Below are 16,371 nucleotides of genomic sequence, written 5' to 3'. Positions count from 1 at the left end.
AAATAAAAATAAATAAATAAATAAATAAATAAATAAATAAATAAATAATCTCTCCCCAAGCACAGGCGGGCACAAAGGGCAAGGAATGGCGTAAGGATCCTGGTTCAAGCCCCTGGCTCCCCACCTGCAGGGGAGTTGCTTCAGAAGCTGTGAAGCAGGTCTGCAGATGTCTATCTTTCTCTGTCCCTCTCTGTCTTCCACGCCTCTCTCCATTTCTCTCTGTCCTATCCAACAACGACCACATCAATAACAACAACAATAAATACAACAATAAAACAACAAGGGCAACAAAAATGAATAAATAAGTTAATAAATTTCTACCCACCTGCAAAGGGGAAGCTTTGCAAGTAGTGAAGCAGTGGTGCAGGTGTCTCTTTGTCTCGCTCCAGCTCTATCTCTCCCTTCCCTCTCGGTTTCTGGCTGTCTCTATACAAACAAAACTTAAAAAATTTTTTTTTTAACTTTCTAGTCCCAATCACACTAGTCAAACTACACTCTCTTTCTCCTCCAGTCTCTCATATGCCCTTATTTAGTTTTCAGATAGAAAAAGAAAGGTGGAGCTGGGATAGCAGCATAATGTTTATACAAAAGAATTCATGCCCGAGGCTCTAAAGCTCTAGATTTAATCCCAGTACCACCAAAAACCAGAGCAGAGCAGTGCTCTGATATTAAAAATAAATAAATAAAACAAATGAAAAACAAAGATAAAGCAGAGGAGGCAGTAAAATGGTTCTGCAAAGGACTTTCACGTCTGAGGCTCTGAGGTCCCAGGTTCAACCCCCAGCACTATCATAAGCCAAAGCTGAGCAGTACTCTGAAACAAACAAACAAACAAACAGAAAGCAGGGGAGCAGGGGCCAGGAGGTATTGCACCCATTTAAACCCATGTACAAGGATTCAGGTTCAAGCCCCTGCTCCCCACCTACACAAGAGACAAAGCAGGTCTGTAGGTGTTTACTTTCTCTCTCCCTCTCTATCTCTTTTCCTCTCCTCTCTCAATTTTCTCTCTGTTCTATCCAGTTAAAAAAAATAGGGAAAAATGGCTGCCAGGAGCAGTGGATTCATAGTGCCGACACAGAGCCCCAGCGACAAACCTGGAGTCAATAAATAAACTAGAGAAACTATCTCAGCACTGAAGCTCCCTCCAGTGCTGCGGGGCCTGCGAGACTTTGGGTCCTGTGTAGGACAAAGCAGTAGGTGCACTATCTAGGTGAGCTATCATGCTGGCCTTGTTCTGGGCTTCTTTTTTTTTTTTTTCCTCCTCCAGGGTTATTGCTGGGCTCGGTGCCTGCACCATGAATCCACCGCTCCTGGAGGCCATTTTTTCCCCCCTTTTGTTGCCCTTGTTGTAGCTTCGTTGTGGTTATTATTATTGCCCTTGTTGACGCAATTCGTTGTTGGATAGGACAGAGAGAAATGGAGAGAGGAGGGGAAGACAGAGAAGAGGAGAGAAAGATAGACACCTGCCGACCTGCTTCACCGCCTGTGAAGCGACTCCCCTGCAGGTGGGGAGCCGGGGGCTCGAACCGGGATACTTACGCCGGTCCCTGCGCTTTGCGCCACATGCGCTTAACCCACTGTGCCACCGCCCGACCCCCTCTGGGCTTCTTTTTTATACTTCTGGATGTTGAGAGTGAGTTCCTACTGTAAGGCCCACACAGAATATACTGTCTTACATTTATTTATCTATTCATTGCCTCCAGTCACTAGGACCTGGTGAGGGCACTACAAATCCACTGCTCCTGACAACCATCCCCCCCCCCCCCCCGCATTTTATTCTATTAGACAGAGAGACATTTAGAGGGGAAGGGGAAATAGAGAGGGAATGTGGTAGAAATGTAACCAAAAATAGATTAGAAAGTAGATTGAAAGAAGATTGGAAAAAACTGTAAGAAGTAGGAAACACAGAGAAAATCAGAATGTATAAAAACAAGTTAGGTCAGAACTAGGTCAGACTACTCCACTACTCCGTCATATGTAGAGTGAAATACTCCATCCCCTGAATAATGCACCTGCTGATTGACAATGTCCTTGTTATTGATGGTGGTGGATAGCAAAATCCTCTGTAGTTGTAACTGCAAGAGCTAACTGCTTTGAATTTTGCTTCTGTGCTTCCTGGCTTGCTTGTTTGTGCTTATAGACTTGGAATAGACTATAAAAGGCAGTTTAACCTGAAATTTGGGGCTGAGCACTTTCTTTTTTTTTTAATTTTTAAAAAAATATTTATTTATTCCCTTCTGTTGCCTTTGTTGTTTTATTAGTGTAGTTATTGTTGTTATTGATGTTGTTGTTGGATAGGACAGAGAGAAATGGAGAGAGGAGGGGAAGACAGCGGGGGAGAGAAAGAGAGACACCTGCAGACCTGCCTCACTGCCTGTGAAGTGACTCCCCTGCAGGTGGGGAGCCGGGGGCTCGAACCCGGAGCTTTCCGTCGGTCCTTGCACTCTGCACCACCTGTGCATAACCCGCTGCGCTACCGCCCGACTCCCGGGGCTGAGCACTTTTTTTTTAAATTTATTTATTTTATTTATTTATTCCCTTTTATTGCCCTTGTTGTTTTATTGTTGTAGTTATTATTGTTGTTGTTGTTGGATAGGACAGAGAGAAATGGAGAGAGGGAGGGGAAGACAGAGAGGAGGAGAGAAAGATAGACACCTGCAGACCTGCTTCACCGCCTGTGAAGCGACTCCCCTGCAGGTGGGGAGCCGGGGTTCAAACCGGGATCCTTATGCCGGTCCTTGTGCTTTGCGCCACCTGCGCTTAGCCCGCTGCACTACAGCCCGACTCCCGGGCTGAGCACTTTCTATGGTTCTGGTCCACCAGTGAAATAAACTCCTCTTTCCACCCATCTTGGTCTTCATCTCGTTACTGGCTATAACAAGAGAGACACCTGCAGACCTGCTTCACAACTTGTGAAGTGGCCCCACTGCAGGTGGGGAGTGGGGGCTCGAACCTGGGTTCTTGCAAAGGGTACTATGTGCACTTAACCAGGTGTGCCACCACCCACCCCCACCATCTTTTTTTTTTTTTTTTTATTTGCCACCAACTTTATTACTGGGGCTCAGTGCCTGCATCAGCGACTCCACCACTCCTGGTGGCCATCTTTTTTCTTTTTTATTATTGGTCTAAATAGTGAAGAAGGAGAGAGAGAGAGAGAGAGAGAAGAAGAGCTAAATCGACACCTGCGGCACCATTCCACTGCTTGTGAAGCTTCCCCCCTAATGTGGGGCTGGGGATGAGATGGAGTTTGAACCTGGGTCCTTTCACATAGCAATGTGTGTGCATTCCTAGGTGTTTCACAGCTGGGCCTGTCAGAATATATTCTCTAAAACTTAATTGACTTAATTATGGAAGTCTAGTCTGGGGTGGGGCGGGGCTGGCAGACCATAGAGATGGTCAAATAGATTAGAAGAGTTCTTGGGATTGGTGAAATAGCTCACCATGGATAGTGCACGGCTTTGCTGTATGTGTGTCCCAGGTTTGAGTCAGGTCCCCACCCCACTGAAGGAAGCTTTATGTTCGATCTGTCTCTCAATTAAAAAAGAAATAAATAATTACAATTAAAGAGTTCTCAGGGATGGGTTGCAGTACACCTGGTTGAGCACACATGTTACCATGTATAAGGACCTGGGTTCAAACTCCTGGTTCCCTCATGTGGGGGGAGGGGAGTAGGTATCTCTTTTTTCCTCTATCTGTCTACTCCCTTCTCAATTTCTCTCTGTTCTACTAGACAAAAGTAAAATAAAATAAAATAGCTACCAGCTCTCAGGTTGGACAACTAGTCAAAAGAGCATCAAGCAGAGGAGCAAAGGAAAAAATATCAATTTGACAATATAGATAAGGAACATTTATGAGGCTCTGAATTGTAAAGGAGATGGGGGAGGGCACATACCTGAGATCCTTCTGGGTTAGGGGACATGGGGCTGCAAGGAACAGGAAGGGGAGACTTCACAAGACAAGGAGATGAGGGCATGTTTAGTCTGAGAGTCAGGAGATGAGCTTTTCAGGTAGAGGGGCAAATGCTCCCTAATGAATACACCACAGGGACCTGCCTTGCCCCTCTCCAGGACATTCTTTTAGATCTTAGCAGAAGGGGAGTACTGATTGCTTTTTCTGATTAGAAAAAGGGCAAAGGACTGAGATGGGGTCAGGGGGCCTACTCAGCCTGACTGGCCTCCAGGGCTCAGAACTGAAGGTTCTGAGGTGATTCACATTCCTGGGGAATGCTAACAGTCTCCATCCCACAGCTGCTCAAAAGATGCTGGGCTCCCTGGACCTCAGGAGACCAGCCCCCAGCAGACTGAGGACCTCCCACCCACACAATGGGGGGACCACTCCCATAACAGTTAGAGGGAGCAAGTGAGAGCCCCACGTAAACCTGGTTTTTATTCCTATCTGCTCTGTTTCTGAGAGAAACACATGACCACATCAGTGATCCTCACTCTTCACTGATAATCTTTGATTCGACAAAAAATGTTGATCACTTTCTTTTTTAAATATTTTATTTATTTATGTTGATGAGAGATATGTAGATAGAAAAAGATACCATAGCACTGCTCAGCTCTGGCTTATGGTGGTACAGGGGATTGAACTTGGAGCCTAAGAGCCTCTGGCATGAAGTCTCTTTGGCAAAACTATTATGTCTCCCAGTACAATCTGATCAGTTTAAATTTTTTCTTTTCTTCTCCTTTCTCTCCTTTCTTTCTTTCTTTCTTTTTTTTGTCTCCAGGGTTATTGCTGGGGCTCAATGCCTGCACCACAAATCCACAGCTCCTGGAGGCCATTTTTTCCATTGTTGCCCTTGTTGTTATTGTTATTGGATAGGACAGAGAGAAATCTAGAGAGGAGAGAAAGACAGAGATGAGGAGAGAAAGACACTTCCAGACCTGCTTCACTGCTTGTGAAGCTACTCCTCTGCAGGTGGGGAGCCAGGGTCTTGAACCGAATCCTTGCTGGTCCTTGTACTTTGTACTATGTGTGCTTAACCTGTTGCACTACCACCCCCCAAATGTTAATTTTTTAATGGAATCATTGCCTGGAGTAATTTATTCTAGTTGGGAATGTTAGGAGTTAATTTTTTTCCCCCTTTAAATAGAGGTAGAGGTAGATAAAGTGAGAGTGAAAGAGATCACAGCAGGAAAGCTTCCTTCAATGCAGTGAGGGCCAGGCTTGAACCTGGGTCTCACACAACAAAGCAGCACACTAGCCAAGTGAGCTATTCTGGTGAGTTAAGAACTTTCCTCCTTTCAATTTGAATCCAGTGGACTTTTTTTGGTGGGGAAGGGCAGGGGGAGCTGCAAATTAGCTGACAATAGAAACATTAACAGGAGAAAGGGCACAATTTATCTACAGTGTAGTGGAAAACTCCTGAGTCAGCCCAGAGTAGCCTTCTAAGTCTCAGTGTAACAAAAGCTGGGCTTTGAGGCACTGTGTAGATAAATAGTCTCTAGGCACAGCGGAATTCACTGGATATGCCCTGGAGGGATTCCTGGTAGCCTTAGTTTGAGGAATCTCTGCTTGTGTCTGTCTTCCCCTCCTCTCTCCATTTTTCTGTCCTGTCTAACAATGATGACCTCAATAACAACAATGACAACTACAACAATGAAAAACAACAGGGACAGCAAATGGGAAAATAAATGAATATAAAAACATAAAAAACCTCTAATAAAATTATAATAATTATAGGGGTCTGGTGGTGGTATGCCCCCCCCACACTGCAAGGACCTCAGTTCAAGCCCCTCCAGGTCCCTTCCTTGTGGAGGTCAGGGTGAGGCTTCAGGAACAATGAAGCAGGTCTGCAGGTATTTCTTTTTCTCTCCCTCTCTATCCCCCTTTCCGTCTCAATTTCTCTGTCCCATTAAAAAATAATAATAGAAAGACAGCAAGCAGCGGTGGATTCCCTCTTGCAGGCACCGAGTCCCAGCAATCACGTTGGTGGCAATTCAAACAATAATAAAATAAAAATAGGGGGCTGGGAGGTAGTGCACATTACCAGGCACAAGGATCAGGGTTCAAGACCCAGATCTTCATCTGCAGGGGGTACGGTTCCCAAATGGTGTAGCAGTGCGGCGGGTCTTTCTGTCTCTCTCCTCTTTCCCTCTTCCCTCTCCATTTCTCTGTTCCACAAGTTGTGGAGCAGTTCTGCAGGTCTCTCTCTCTTCTCTCTTCCTCTCTACCTACCCATTTCCTTTTTTTTTTTTTTTTTGCCTCCAGGATTATCCCTTGAGCTCAGTGTTGTCACTACATGATCCTGGAGGCCATTTTTCATTTTAATGGCTAGGACAGAGAGGGGAGAAAGAAGTGGAGAGGGAGAAAGACAGAGAGACACCTGCAGACCTGCTTCACCGCTTGTGAAGCGAGCCCCCCCTGCAGGTGGGGAGCTGGGGGCTAGAACTCCTTGTGCAGGTCCTTGCGCTTAACCTGGCCCGCTAAAGCCCGGCCCCCTTCTCCATTTCTCTGTACCGAGTGGTGATACACGTCTGCAGGTTACTCTCCCCACCCCTTCTCCCTCTGCCTTTCCCTCTCCCCCCTCTCCCTCCCCTCTCCATTTCTTTCACGAGCAGTGAAGCAGTGCTGTAGAAGTCTCTCTCTTTCTCTCTCCTTCCTTCTCCATTTCTCTCTTTCACTAGTGGTGAAGCAGGGGTCTGCAGGTCTCTCTCTTCTCCCTTTCTCTCTTTCTCGAATGGCGAAGCTGCAGGTCTCTTTCTCTCTCTCTCTCCCCGTCCCTCTCCATTTCATTCTGTCCTATAAAAATAAGTAAATAAAATAAAAAATGAAAAGTTTCCAAAAAAAAAAATCAGTCTTGTTATTATTCTTTTGGTTTGTTTCCGTGCACGTCGAGCTCGGGGACGGGCGGGCGGGGCGCCCCAGGCGCAGAGGGAAAGCGAAAGCGCTCAGCGGCCGCGGGGCGGGCGGGGCTCACCCTTCCCGGCGCCGCCCCCGCCCCCAGGCAGCCTCCCGCCGCGTCGGGTCGGCTCCGAGTTTCGATTCCCCGAGCCCGAAGGGCGGGCGGGCCGCGCCATGGCGGACCCGGTGGTGTGCAGCTACATCACTAAGGTGCTGTGCGCGCACGGCGGCCGCCTGGCGCTGGGCGAGCTGCTGGAGCAGATCCTGCTGTCGGAGGAGCAGCTGCTGCAGGTGCTGGAGGCGGCGGGCCGCGAGCGCTTCGTGCTGCTCGACAGCGGGGGCCGCGCGGGGCTCGCCCGCCATGTGGTGGCCACCACCCGCGCCCGCGTCTGCCGCCGCAAGTTCTGCGACCGCGCCTGCGACAACCTGCACCTCTGCAAGCTCAACCTGCTGGGCCGCTGCCACTACTCCGAGCGGTGAGTGCGCCCCCAGGGCCCTCCACTGCCCACGTTGAGGGGACACCCCAGGCTTCCCACTGCCCACGGCGAGGGGACACCCCAGGCTTCCCACTGCCCACGGCGAGGGGACACCCCAGGCTTCCCACTGCCCACGGCGAGGGGACACCCCAGGCTTCCCACTGCCCACGGCGAGGGGACACCCCAGGCTTCCCACTGCCCACGGCGAGGGGACACCCCAGGCCCCCCACTGCCCACGGCGAGGGGACACCCCAGGCTTCCCACTGCCCACGGCGAGGGGACACACCCCAGGCCCCCCACTGCCCACGGCGAGGGGACACTCCAGGCCTCCCACTGCCCACGGCGAGGGGACACTCAAGGCCTCCCACTTCCCGCGGTGAGAGGACACTCCCCAGCCCCCCCACTTCCCACATGGAGAGGACACCCCAGGCCTCCCATTGCCCACGTCTAGAGGACACCCCAGGCCCCACGGCCCACGGCGAGGGGACACCCCAGGCCCCCACATCCCACGGAGAGAGGACATCTCCAGCCCCCCCCCCCCACTTCCCAAGGTTTGAGGACGTCCCTAAGCCCCTCACTGCCCAAGGTGAGAGAACACCCCAAGCATCCTGTAGTGAACATGCAACCACAGTAACCATAGTGCTCCTGCAGTGTGATAAGACAGAACCAGGTTGGGGTTGAAGTCATAGTATTTGTTATTCTTCTTATACATGTTTCTGGCATATCACACTACGCAGGTGCACTATGATTACTATGCTTATGTGCTCACTACACCCCCTACCCCCCTATGGGGAGAGGACACCCCCAGACCCCCAACTTCTCAGCACTTCCTCAATGTGCCCCTTTCCTCCCTGTGCTTCTAGAACTTTCCTCCAAGATAACTAAGACTCGGTTCTTCCCACCTCAGGGAGAATAGATTAAAAAAAATTTTTTTTTAAATATTTTATTTCATAGGACAGAAATTGAGGTGGGATAAGGAGATAGAGAGACCTGCAAGATTTGCTTCAGGGCTTGTGATACCTCCCCCCCAATATCTGCTCTCAACCTAGTGTACCCCCCTCCCCCAGCCTAGTGAAGCTTCTCCTCCCCAAAGTTGGGGACCAGGGGCTTGAAGCCCGGTCCTTGTGCACTGTACTGTGTTCCACTCACCTGGTCCTCCAGGAGGACAAATGTCCCTGGGGCCATCCTTAATTCTGAGGATTGGGGGAGGGGGTTTGAGGAAAAGTCTGCAATCTGCCCCCCCCCCAGTCACCTTTGTCCCCAGAGGATACACCTGAGGCCCCTCCTGCAGGGTCCCAGTCTGGCCCCCTGCCTTGGACAGCTAGCCTCTGTCCCTCATGGTCACTGTTTTGTTTCTGAAACCTGACACTAGGCCCCTTCACCTGAGCTGAATGGTCCCTGTTGCTGTGATCTGTTGAGATAATGACACCCCCCCCCCCCCCCCCCCCCGTGGCTCCAGGCACCCCTTGAGGACCTATTTACTTATTTACTTATCTGTTTAAGAGGAGGAGGCAGAACAGAGCATCACTCTGGCACTTGAGATGCCTGGGATCAAACCTACCACCTCATGCTTGAAAGTCCAGTGCTTCATCCTCTGCACTACCTCTCAGGCTTCTGAGACTTTTTGCTTCAATTGATCATAAAGAGTGGCCAACCAATCTTGATCCTTTTTTAAAAAAATTAGATTTTAAAAAATAACTATTCCTTCTTTTTTTGGATAGAGAGAAGAATTGAGAGGGGGGAGATAGAGACAGAGAGAGGTCTGCAGCACTGCTTCACCACTCATGAAGTTTCCTTCCATAGGTGGGGACCAGGAGCTTGAGCCCTGGGTCCTTGTGCATTGTAACATGTGCACTCTACTAGGTATGCTCCTGCCTGCCACCCCAGCTCCACCTATTTATTTATTAAACATTTTTTATTTATTTATCTGATAGAGACCGTCAGAAATTGAGAGGGAAAGGGGAGATAGAGAGGAAGAGAGACATCTGTAATACTGCTTCACCACTTGAAAAGCTTTCCCCCTGCAAATAGGGACAAGGGACATGAACCTGTTTCTTTGTGCATTGTAACATGTGCACTCAACCAGGTGCATCACAACCCAAACCCTTATTTATTTATTTGCCTCCTGAATACAGTGTTTCCCATGGTTTTTGACCTGTCTTGAATTCATTTAAGACAGCTTGGTCCTTTTCTCTTTGCTGAAATATCTGCCCGTGCATGCAGTTTGAATCGTAGTTCTAACAGTAACAGTAACTACCATCTTGCTGAGCAAAGAACCCCTCAATACTGGCTTTAGAGATGAAGTAACCAGGCAGACCTGTCCATTCTAATGTCCCGTCCAGTGTAAGGAAACCCAGGCCTAGCACTGCTGTGGCATTTAGCAGAGGTAGCTGAGCAGGCAGGGGACAGACGCGCAGGACATGAGACTATTCCCTTGTGTTTTTCAGGTGTGAAGTGTGACATTTTGGTGAGCAAGGTTTCGGTTTCACTGTTGTTTCAAGTAGCTTCTCTGAGTGCCTGCCACTAGCTCTGTGGTTTCTGACAATCTGTGTGTGTGTTTTGCTGTGCAGATGTCCCCTCAGGCTAATGCCAGTTCCCGCCACCCCTGGTTTTGCCCTATAAAGCCCTTCTTCTTCCACCCCTCTCTCTCTCTTGCCCGCTTTTCACTTTGGTGATTAGACGCAGGGAAGGTTGCTGTGCGAGGCGGCCATTTTGGCTAGCCCCACGTGACCCGAACCACTGTGCTCTCACCCAACTCTGAGGTGTCCGCGGAAATAAAGAATTGTGTTCCCTCTCGCTCCGGATCTGGATCTCCTCTCTCTCTCCTCCGCGGCTCAGCACGACAGTGTTTCCTCTGAGCCCTTTCCTGTTTTTATGCCTTTTGCACGCCCCCCCACCCCCCACCCCAAGTGAAAACTGATGATGGAGTGGTTGGCTGGGGACATGGCTCAACCGGTAGAGTGCAGGACTTGTAAGTCTGAGGCTCCAGGTTCATCCGAACATCACATATTCTACCTACAGTGGTGCATTGGCTTCCCTTTGTCTCCTGTGAAACTCTCTCTTCGGGTCAGGGGATATCACATAATTGTTATGCAAAAAACCCCTCATTCCTGAGGATCCCAGGATCAATCCCCCACACCACCACAAACCAGAACTGAACCAGTGATCTGGTTAAAAAAAAAAGCAAAAGAGACCCCCAAGAGGCTGAAACACACTCACTCATCTCTGTAAATAAAATAAACCTTTAAAAAATTGTATGTAGGTGGTTAGATGGGAAGAAATGGACTATTTCATAAATTGGAAGGAGGTTTGGAGGGGGTGAAGATAGCGTAATGGTTATGCCTGAGGCCCCAAGGTCTCAGGTTCAATCCCCAGCACCACCATAAGCCAGAGCTGAACAGTGCTCTGGTACAAAACAAAACAAACAAAAAACAAATAGAAGGAACTAGGTAGGAGAAGAGGAACCCAAAAGCAAAAGAATAATAAAGTGAGCACCAGAATATTAACTGAAAAAAAGTTTAACCTAAAGGTGATATAGTAGAATCAGTTTACAGCTCACTACCCAGAATAAAAGGATGATGAATTTGTAAAACATGTGCTTTATCTTCTATAATAAAATAGGAACCTGGAACATGATGGCAGAGGAGGACCTAGTGGGGGTTGTACTGTTATGTGGAAAACTGAGAAATGTTATGCATGTACAAACTATTGTACTTACTGTTGACTGTAAACCATAAAAAATAAAATGAAACAGGACCCAAGAAAAAGAAAATAAAAGAAAACAGAGGAGGGTGAGGCTACTTTTTTTTTCTCCACTAGTGTCTCAAACCTTCTCTCCCCAAAAGCGTCTCGATTTGATTTTGATCTCTATCCTGACCTTTCATGATTTACAGTTACATAAATATGTAACATATAAATGATATATAAAATAGATCAGTACATTCATTTATCATATTGATATTTATCACATATTGATATATAATAATATGTAAGATATACTTATATGCTTACAATTATAAATTTACATTTGTATAAAATGGAGTATGTTTTTTTTGTGTTTTAGGATTTTTACTGAGTACTTTGCTATAGAGATCTTTATGTAATAGTCCATCATATGACTTAAACCACGATTTAGTTGCTTACTTCTTCAATGATGGGCATTTGAGATAGTTCTTTCCTCTTTTCTTTTCTTCCTTTTTTTAGAGACAGAGAGGGAAAAAGAGAGAGAGAAAGGCCATAGCACTGAAGCTTCCTTTCAGTGCTGTGGGGGTCCAGGCTTGAACCTGGGCTGTGCACATGGCAAAATAGTGGACTATCCCAGTGAGCTATGTCACTGGCCCTGCACAGTTCTATTTATTTTGTACAACACACCATACTGCCATGAATAAACATGTCTCTTAGTCTTCATGACAAGAGCTTCTTCACAACAACTGGGATGGGAGATAATTTACCCAGTAGAGTGTACACTCTACCATGTGTGAGGACCTGAGTTTAAGCCCCAGCACCACATGGGAGCACCCTCATGGCATAGGGGAAAGCTCCATGAATAGCATGCAGTGTTATGCTGTCTCATTCTCTGTCCTAAGTTGAAAGGGGGAGTTGGGGGAGTCTGCTAGGAGCAGTGGAATTGTGCGGGAGTGAGGATCTGGTGGGGAGTGAAACTAAAGACCTTCCCCACACCCTAATGTTAGAAAGCAGACTTTGTTGACTTGTACGCTTGCAGTTTTAACTCTTCCAGATTCTGATACATTAATAATATAGGTGTACCAGGGGCTCAGTTTGCAGAGTGCATAAAGACCTGGGTTCAAGCCCCTAGCATCCCATGAGAACATGCAAAGGGGGAACTTCCTGAGTGGTGGAACAGTGCTGTGATGTTTCTCCCTCACCTCTCTTTCTGAGGTTGAAAGCGAAAAGGAGAGTCAGGTGGTAGTGCAATGGGTTAAGTGCATGTAGCGCAAAGTGCAAAGACCAGCATAAGGATCCCGGTTCGAGCCCCCGGCTCCCCACCTGCAGGGGAGTTGCTTCACAGGTGGTGAAGCAGGTCTGCAGGTGTCTTTCTCTCCCCCTCTCTGTCTTCCCCTCCTCTCTCCATTTCTCTCTGTCCTATCTAACAATGAGGACATCAATAACAACAACAATAATAACTACAACAATAAAAAAACAACAAGGGCAGCAAAAGGGAAAATAAGTAAATAAAAAAAAAAAAGGGAAAAAAGAAAAAAAAAGAGTAGGGGTGCCAGGCAGTGGTGCACCAGTTTAAGCACACACAGTACAAAGAGCAAGGATCCCAGCTGGAGCCCCCAATCCCCACCTGCAGGGTGATCACTTCTCAAGTGCCCTCTCTATCTTCCCCTCCTCTCTCAATTTCTTTCTGTCCTATCCAATAGGAAAAGGAAAAAAGGCAACCAGGAGCAGTGAATTTGTAGTGCAAGCACTGAGCCCCAGCAACAATCCTGGAGGCAAAAAATTTAAATGAAATTTAAAGAAAAGAAAGAAAAAAAAAGTGTTGGGAGTGGTGGACTCATGCATACTGGCAAAAAAAGATGTTTGCTTGCTATAGATGTTTGAGAGTCCAAGTCCCCTCTAACGCCCTTCCTCCCGCCCCCACCTTTTTTTTTTTTTTTTTTTTTTTGCTACCAGGGTTATTGCTGGGGCCCTGTGGCTGCAATTTAATTGCTCCCAGTGGCCACTTCCCTGCCTTTCTTCTAGACAGAGCATGAGAGACAGAGTGAGATAGAGGAGAGCAAAGGAAAGAACAGCACAGCACTGCTTCACCACCCGTGAGACTTCCCTGCTGCAGTCTCTCCCATGTGATGGCCCAGGGCTCAAACCCAAGTTCTTGTATATGGTAACTGAGTGAGTTACCTATCTTCCCCACAGCTTCCCTACTTTCAACTCACACTTGGTACTATCAAGCTTCTTTTGATTCATGTCACTCTGGAGGTTATGATAGAGAAGCTTGTCATTTTCACTAGAAATTTTTTTTTCTCATTAACGTTTTTATCATGTGATATTTCAGCCTTATGAAAACATATAAAAGATAATGAATCTCTCTCTGTGTGCCCATGCACCAGCTCCAGAGATTAGAATATTACAGTTGGGGCCAGATGGTGGTGCACCTGGTTGAGGTCACATATTACAGTGCTCAAGGGACTGGGTTCGAGCCCCAGCCTCCACCTGTAAGAGAGAAGCTCCATGAGTGGTGAATGAGTACTGCAGGTATCTGTCTGTCTGTCTGTCTATCTATCATCTATCTAGTCTCTCTATCTTTATCTCCTTTGTCCCTCTCAGTTTCTCCTCTCAATTCTTTCTGTCTCTATCCTAAATAAATAAGGAAATAAATAAAAGATTACAGTTTAGCATTCGATTTTCTTCCTTGATGACTTGTCTCCCAGCACTGTAGAGCTGATAATCAAAAATCAGTCTGGGGACCAGGTGGTGGCACACCTGGTTAAGTGCACATAGTACTAAGCGTAAGGACTAGCACCCACATCCAGGTTTGAGCCTCTGCTCCCCACCTGCAGGGGATCCACTTCATGACATGTGAAGCAGGTCTGCAGGTCTCTTTCTCTCTCCCTGTCAATCTTCTGGGATAGTTCACAATCTTCCCCTCCCCTCTCAATTTCTCTATCCTGTCCAATAAAATGGAAAAATGGCTACCAGGAGCAGTGAATTTGTAGTGTTGGCACCGAGCTCCAGAGATAACCCTGAAGGCAAATAAATAAATAAATAAATAAATAAAGCAACCAGTCTTTTATTCCTCCAACTTTACTGAGGAAACATGGGTACATCTTGAAGGATACAGCTGATGTTTTAGTATATACAGACACTGTGAAATGATTTTACCCAATTAAGCTAATCAAAAATGTATTTATTAATGAGAGAGAGAAAAGAAAGAGAAACAGCACCATTTTGGCGCATGGGATGCTGGAGACTGAACTTGGGCCCTCAAGGCTTGAGAATCCCTTACCTTCTTCACTGTACCACCACTTGTGCCCCTCAGTCAAGCTAGTTAGTTCATCGACGTTTCACCTCCTCTGTTTTCTTTTTGGGGGTTGATGAGAACACTTAAGATTGATTCTCTTAGCAAATTCCAGGTATACAATTTTACAGTATTTAAAGCGTGTATATGTGTGTGTGGGGGTGGGTGGTCAGGACCTCATACATTTCACTGCCCCAGGTTGACTTTTTCATTGGGATAAAGAGAGAGAGAGACACACACCACAGCACTAGAACTTCCTCTGGTGCTGTGGTATTCCCATGTGGTATCAGGGATGGGCCATCTCTGTAGCCCACAACGCAGTCTTAATGGTGGTACCATAGTCCCTCAGCTAAGAATGTCTTCATCTTGTGGTCCGGGAGGTGGTGCAGTGGATAAAGCATCAGACTCTCAGGCATGAGGTCCTGAGTTCAATCCCCGGCAGCACATGTACCAGAGTGATGTCTGGCTCTTTCTCTCTCCTTCTATGTTTCTCATTAATAAATAAATAAAATCTTAAAAAATAATAATGTCTTCATCTTATGACTGTGAATTTGACTCTTGAACAGGCACCCCTCCCCATTTCTTCCAGCCTCCCCTATCGCTGGCAGCCATTCTTCTGTTCTCTGATTTTGTAAGTTTGGCTATGTTTTAGAGACTAGGCAGAAAACGAAATTCTGCAATTATTTGTCTTTCCATATCTGACATTTTTTCTCTTTGCCAGATGACCTACTTTGGGTAAAAAAACCCAACCAACCAACCAACCAACCAAAAAAATATAGCAATAAAAACCACTCATTTATTCCATGAGAGGGAGAGAAACCAGAGAGCACTGGCCCAGACTATGCAACTGAGACTGGGGTTAGAACTCACAGCTGGTGGGGGAATGAAGCTCAGCTCATGACTTGCCTGCTTGAGGCTCTGGTTCTCCTGGCTCTATGTATTAGATTGATGCTTGAGCTTCTTACTTTCTCATGTGAAACTCTTTCAAATGAAACAGTTAAACAAAACACATCTTTAAAAACATTTTTTAAAGTTTTATTTTGAATAGAGAACAAAATTGAGAGGGGAGAGGGAGACAGGGAGAGAGAGAGAGAGAGAGAGAGAGAGAGAGAGACAGCTGCAGCCCTGCTTCAGTTAGTGAAGCTTCCCTTCTGCAAGTGGGGACCAGGGGCTTGAACTCATATCCTTGTACTTGGCAAGGTGTGTGCTCAACCAGGTGCACCACCACCCAGCCCTCAAAAATAAGTCTTAAAAAATTGGTGTCTCTCACATGCAGGTCTTTCCACTCTACCCATTGGGTGGCTTCCCTGGCCTTGAATACTGTCTTTTAAGGTTCAGTTTTATTGTCTGGATTAATTTTATGATAAAGGGCAGGGTTTTCTCCTTTCAACGGCTGAATCATATTCCACTATATTCTGTATTCTACATATGGGAGATACTTTGTTTACTCACGTTTGTTTGGAGAGGTGTTTTAGAGCCTCATCTGTGTGGGTTTTTTTTTCCCCCGTCATCTTCAGGACTTCACTGCTCCAGACTGAGTTTTTTATTTAGAGGCAGAGGCAGAGGCAGAAAGAGAGAAAGAGAGAGAGAGGGAGAAAGATTTAGAGAGATTTAGAGAGAAATATCAACACACCTAATATTTGCCTTAATTAATTAATTAATTAGTTGATTAATTAAGTATTTTGCCTCCAGAGTTATCACTGGGCTCAGTGCCTGCACTATGAATCCACTGCTCCTGGAGGCCATTCCCCCCCCCCATTTTTGTTGCCTTTGTTGCTTTTCTTGTGGTTACTGTTGATGTTGTTACTGTAGTTGTTGTTGGATAGGACAGAGAGAAATTGAGAGAGGATGGGAAGACAGAGAGGAGGAGAGAAGATAGACACCTGCAGACCTGCTTCACTGCAGGTGGAGAGAGGGGGGCTAGAACTGGGGTCCTTATGCCAGTCCTTGCGCTTCATACCATGTGCACTTAACCCCGGGCCCCCTAGCCTTAATTAATTTTTTTAATTTTATTTATTTTTCTCTTTTGTTGACCTTGTTTTTAATTTTATTTATTTTTCCTTTTTT

The 16,371-nt window shown here is 46.7% G+C and overlaps 2 protein-coding genes across 2 annotated transcripts in view; both read left to right on the top strand.

The window, feature by feature from the left end:
• Positions 1–6,932: 6,932 nt before the first annotated feature.
• Positions 6,933–16,371, top strand: part of ZC3HAV1 (zinc finger CCCH-type containing, antiviral 1) — a 76,722-nt gene continuing 67,283 nt past the window's right edge. Inside the window, exon 1 of the mRNA XM_060196655.1 lies at positions 6,933–7,322. Coding sequence (XP_060052638.1) covers positions 7,021–7,322 — 302 coding nt within the window. The 5' untranslated portion in view covers positions 6,933–7,020. The remainder of the gene's footprint in view (positions 7,323–16,371) is intronic.
• The window catches only part of LOC132539728 (zinc finger CCCH-type antiviral protein 1-like), a 73,782-nt gene continuing 64,431 nt past the window's right edge, over positions 7,021–16,371 (top strand). Inside the window, exon 1 of the mRNA XM_060195667.1 lies at positions 7,021–7,322. Within this exon, the coding sequence (XP_060051650.1) occupies positions 7,021–7,322 (302 nt within the window). The remainder of the gene's footprint in view (positions 7,323–16,371) is intronic.

The sequence above is a fragment of the Erinaceus europaeus genome, chromosome 8 (assembly GCF_950295315.1).
Source record: "Erinaceus europaeus chromosome 8, mEriEur2.1, whole genome shotgun sequence".
Lineage (NCBI taxonomy): Eukaryota > Metazoa > Chordata > Mammalia > Eulipotyphla > Erinaceidae > Erinaceus > Erinaceus europaeus.
This window is presented reverse-complemented; position numbering and strand designations above follow the sequence as displayed.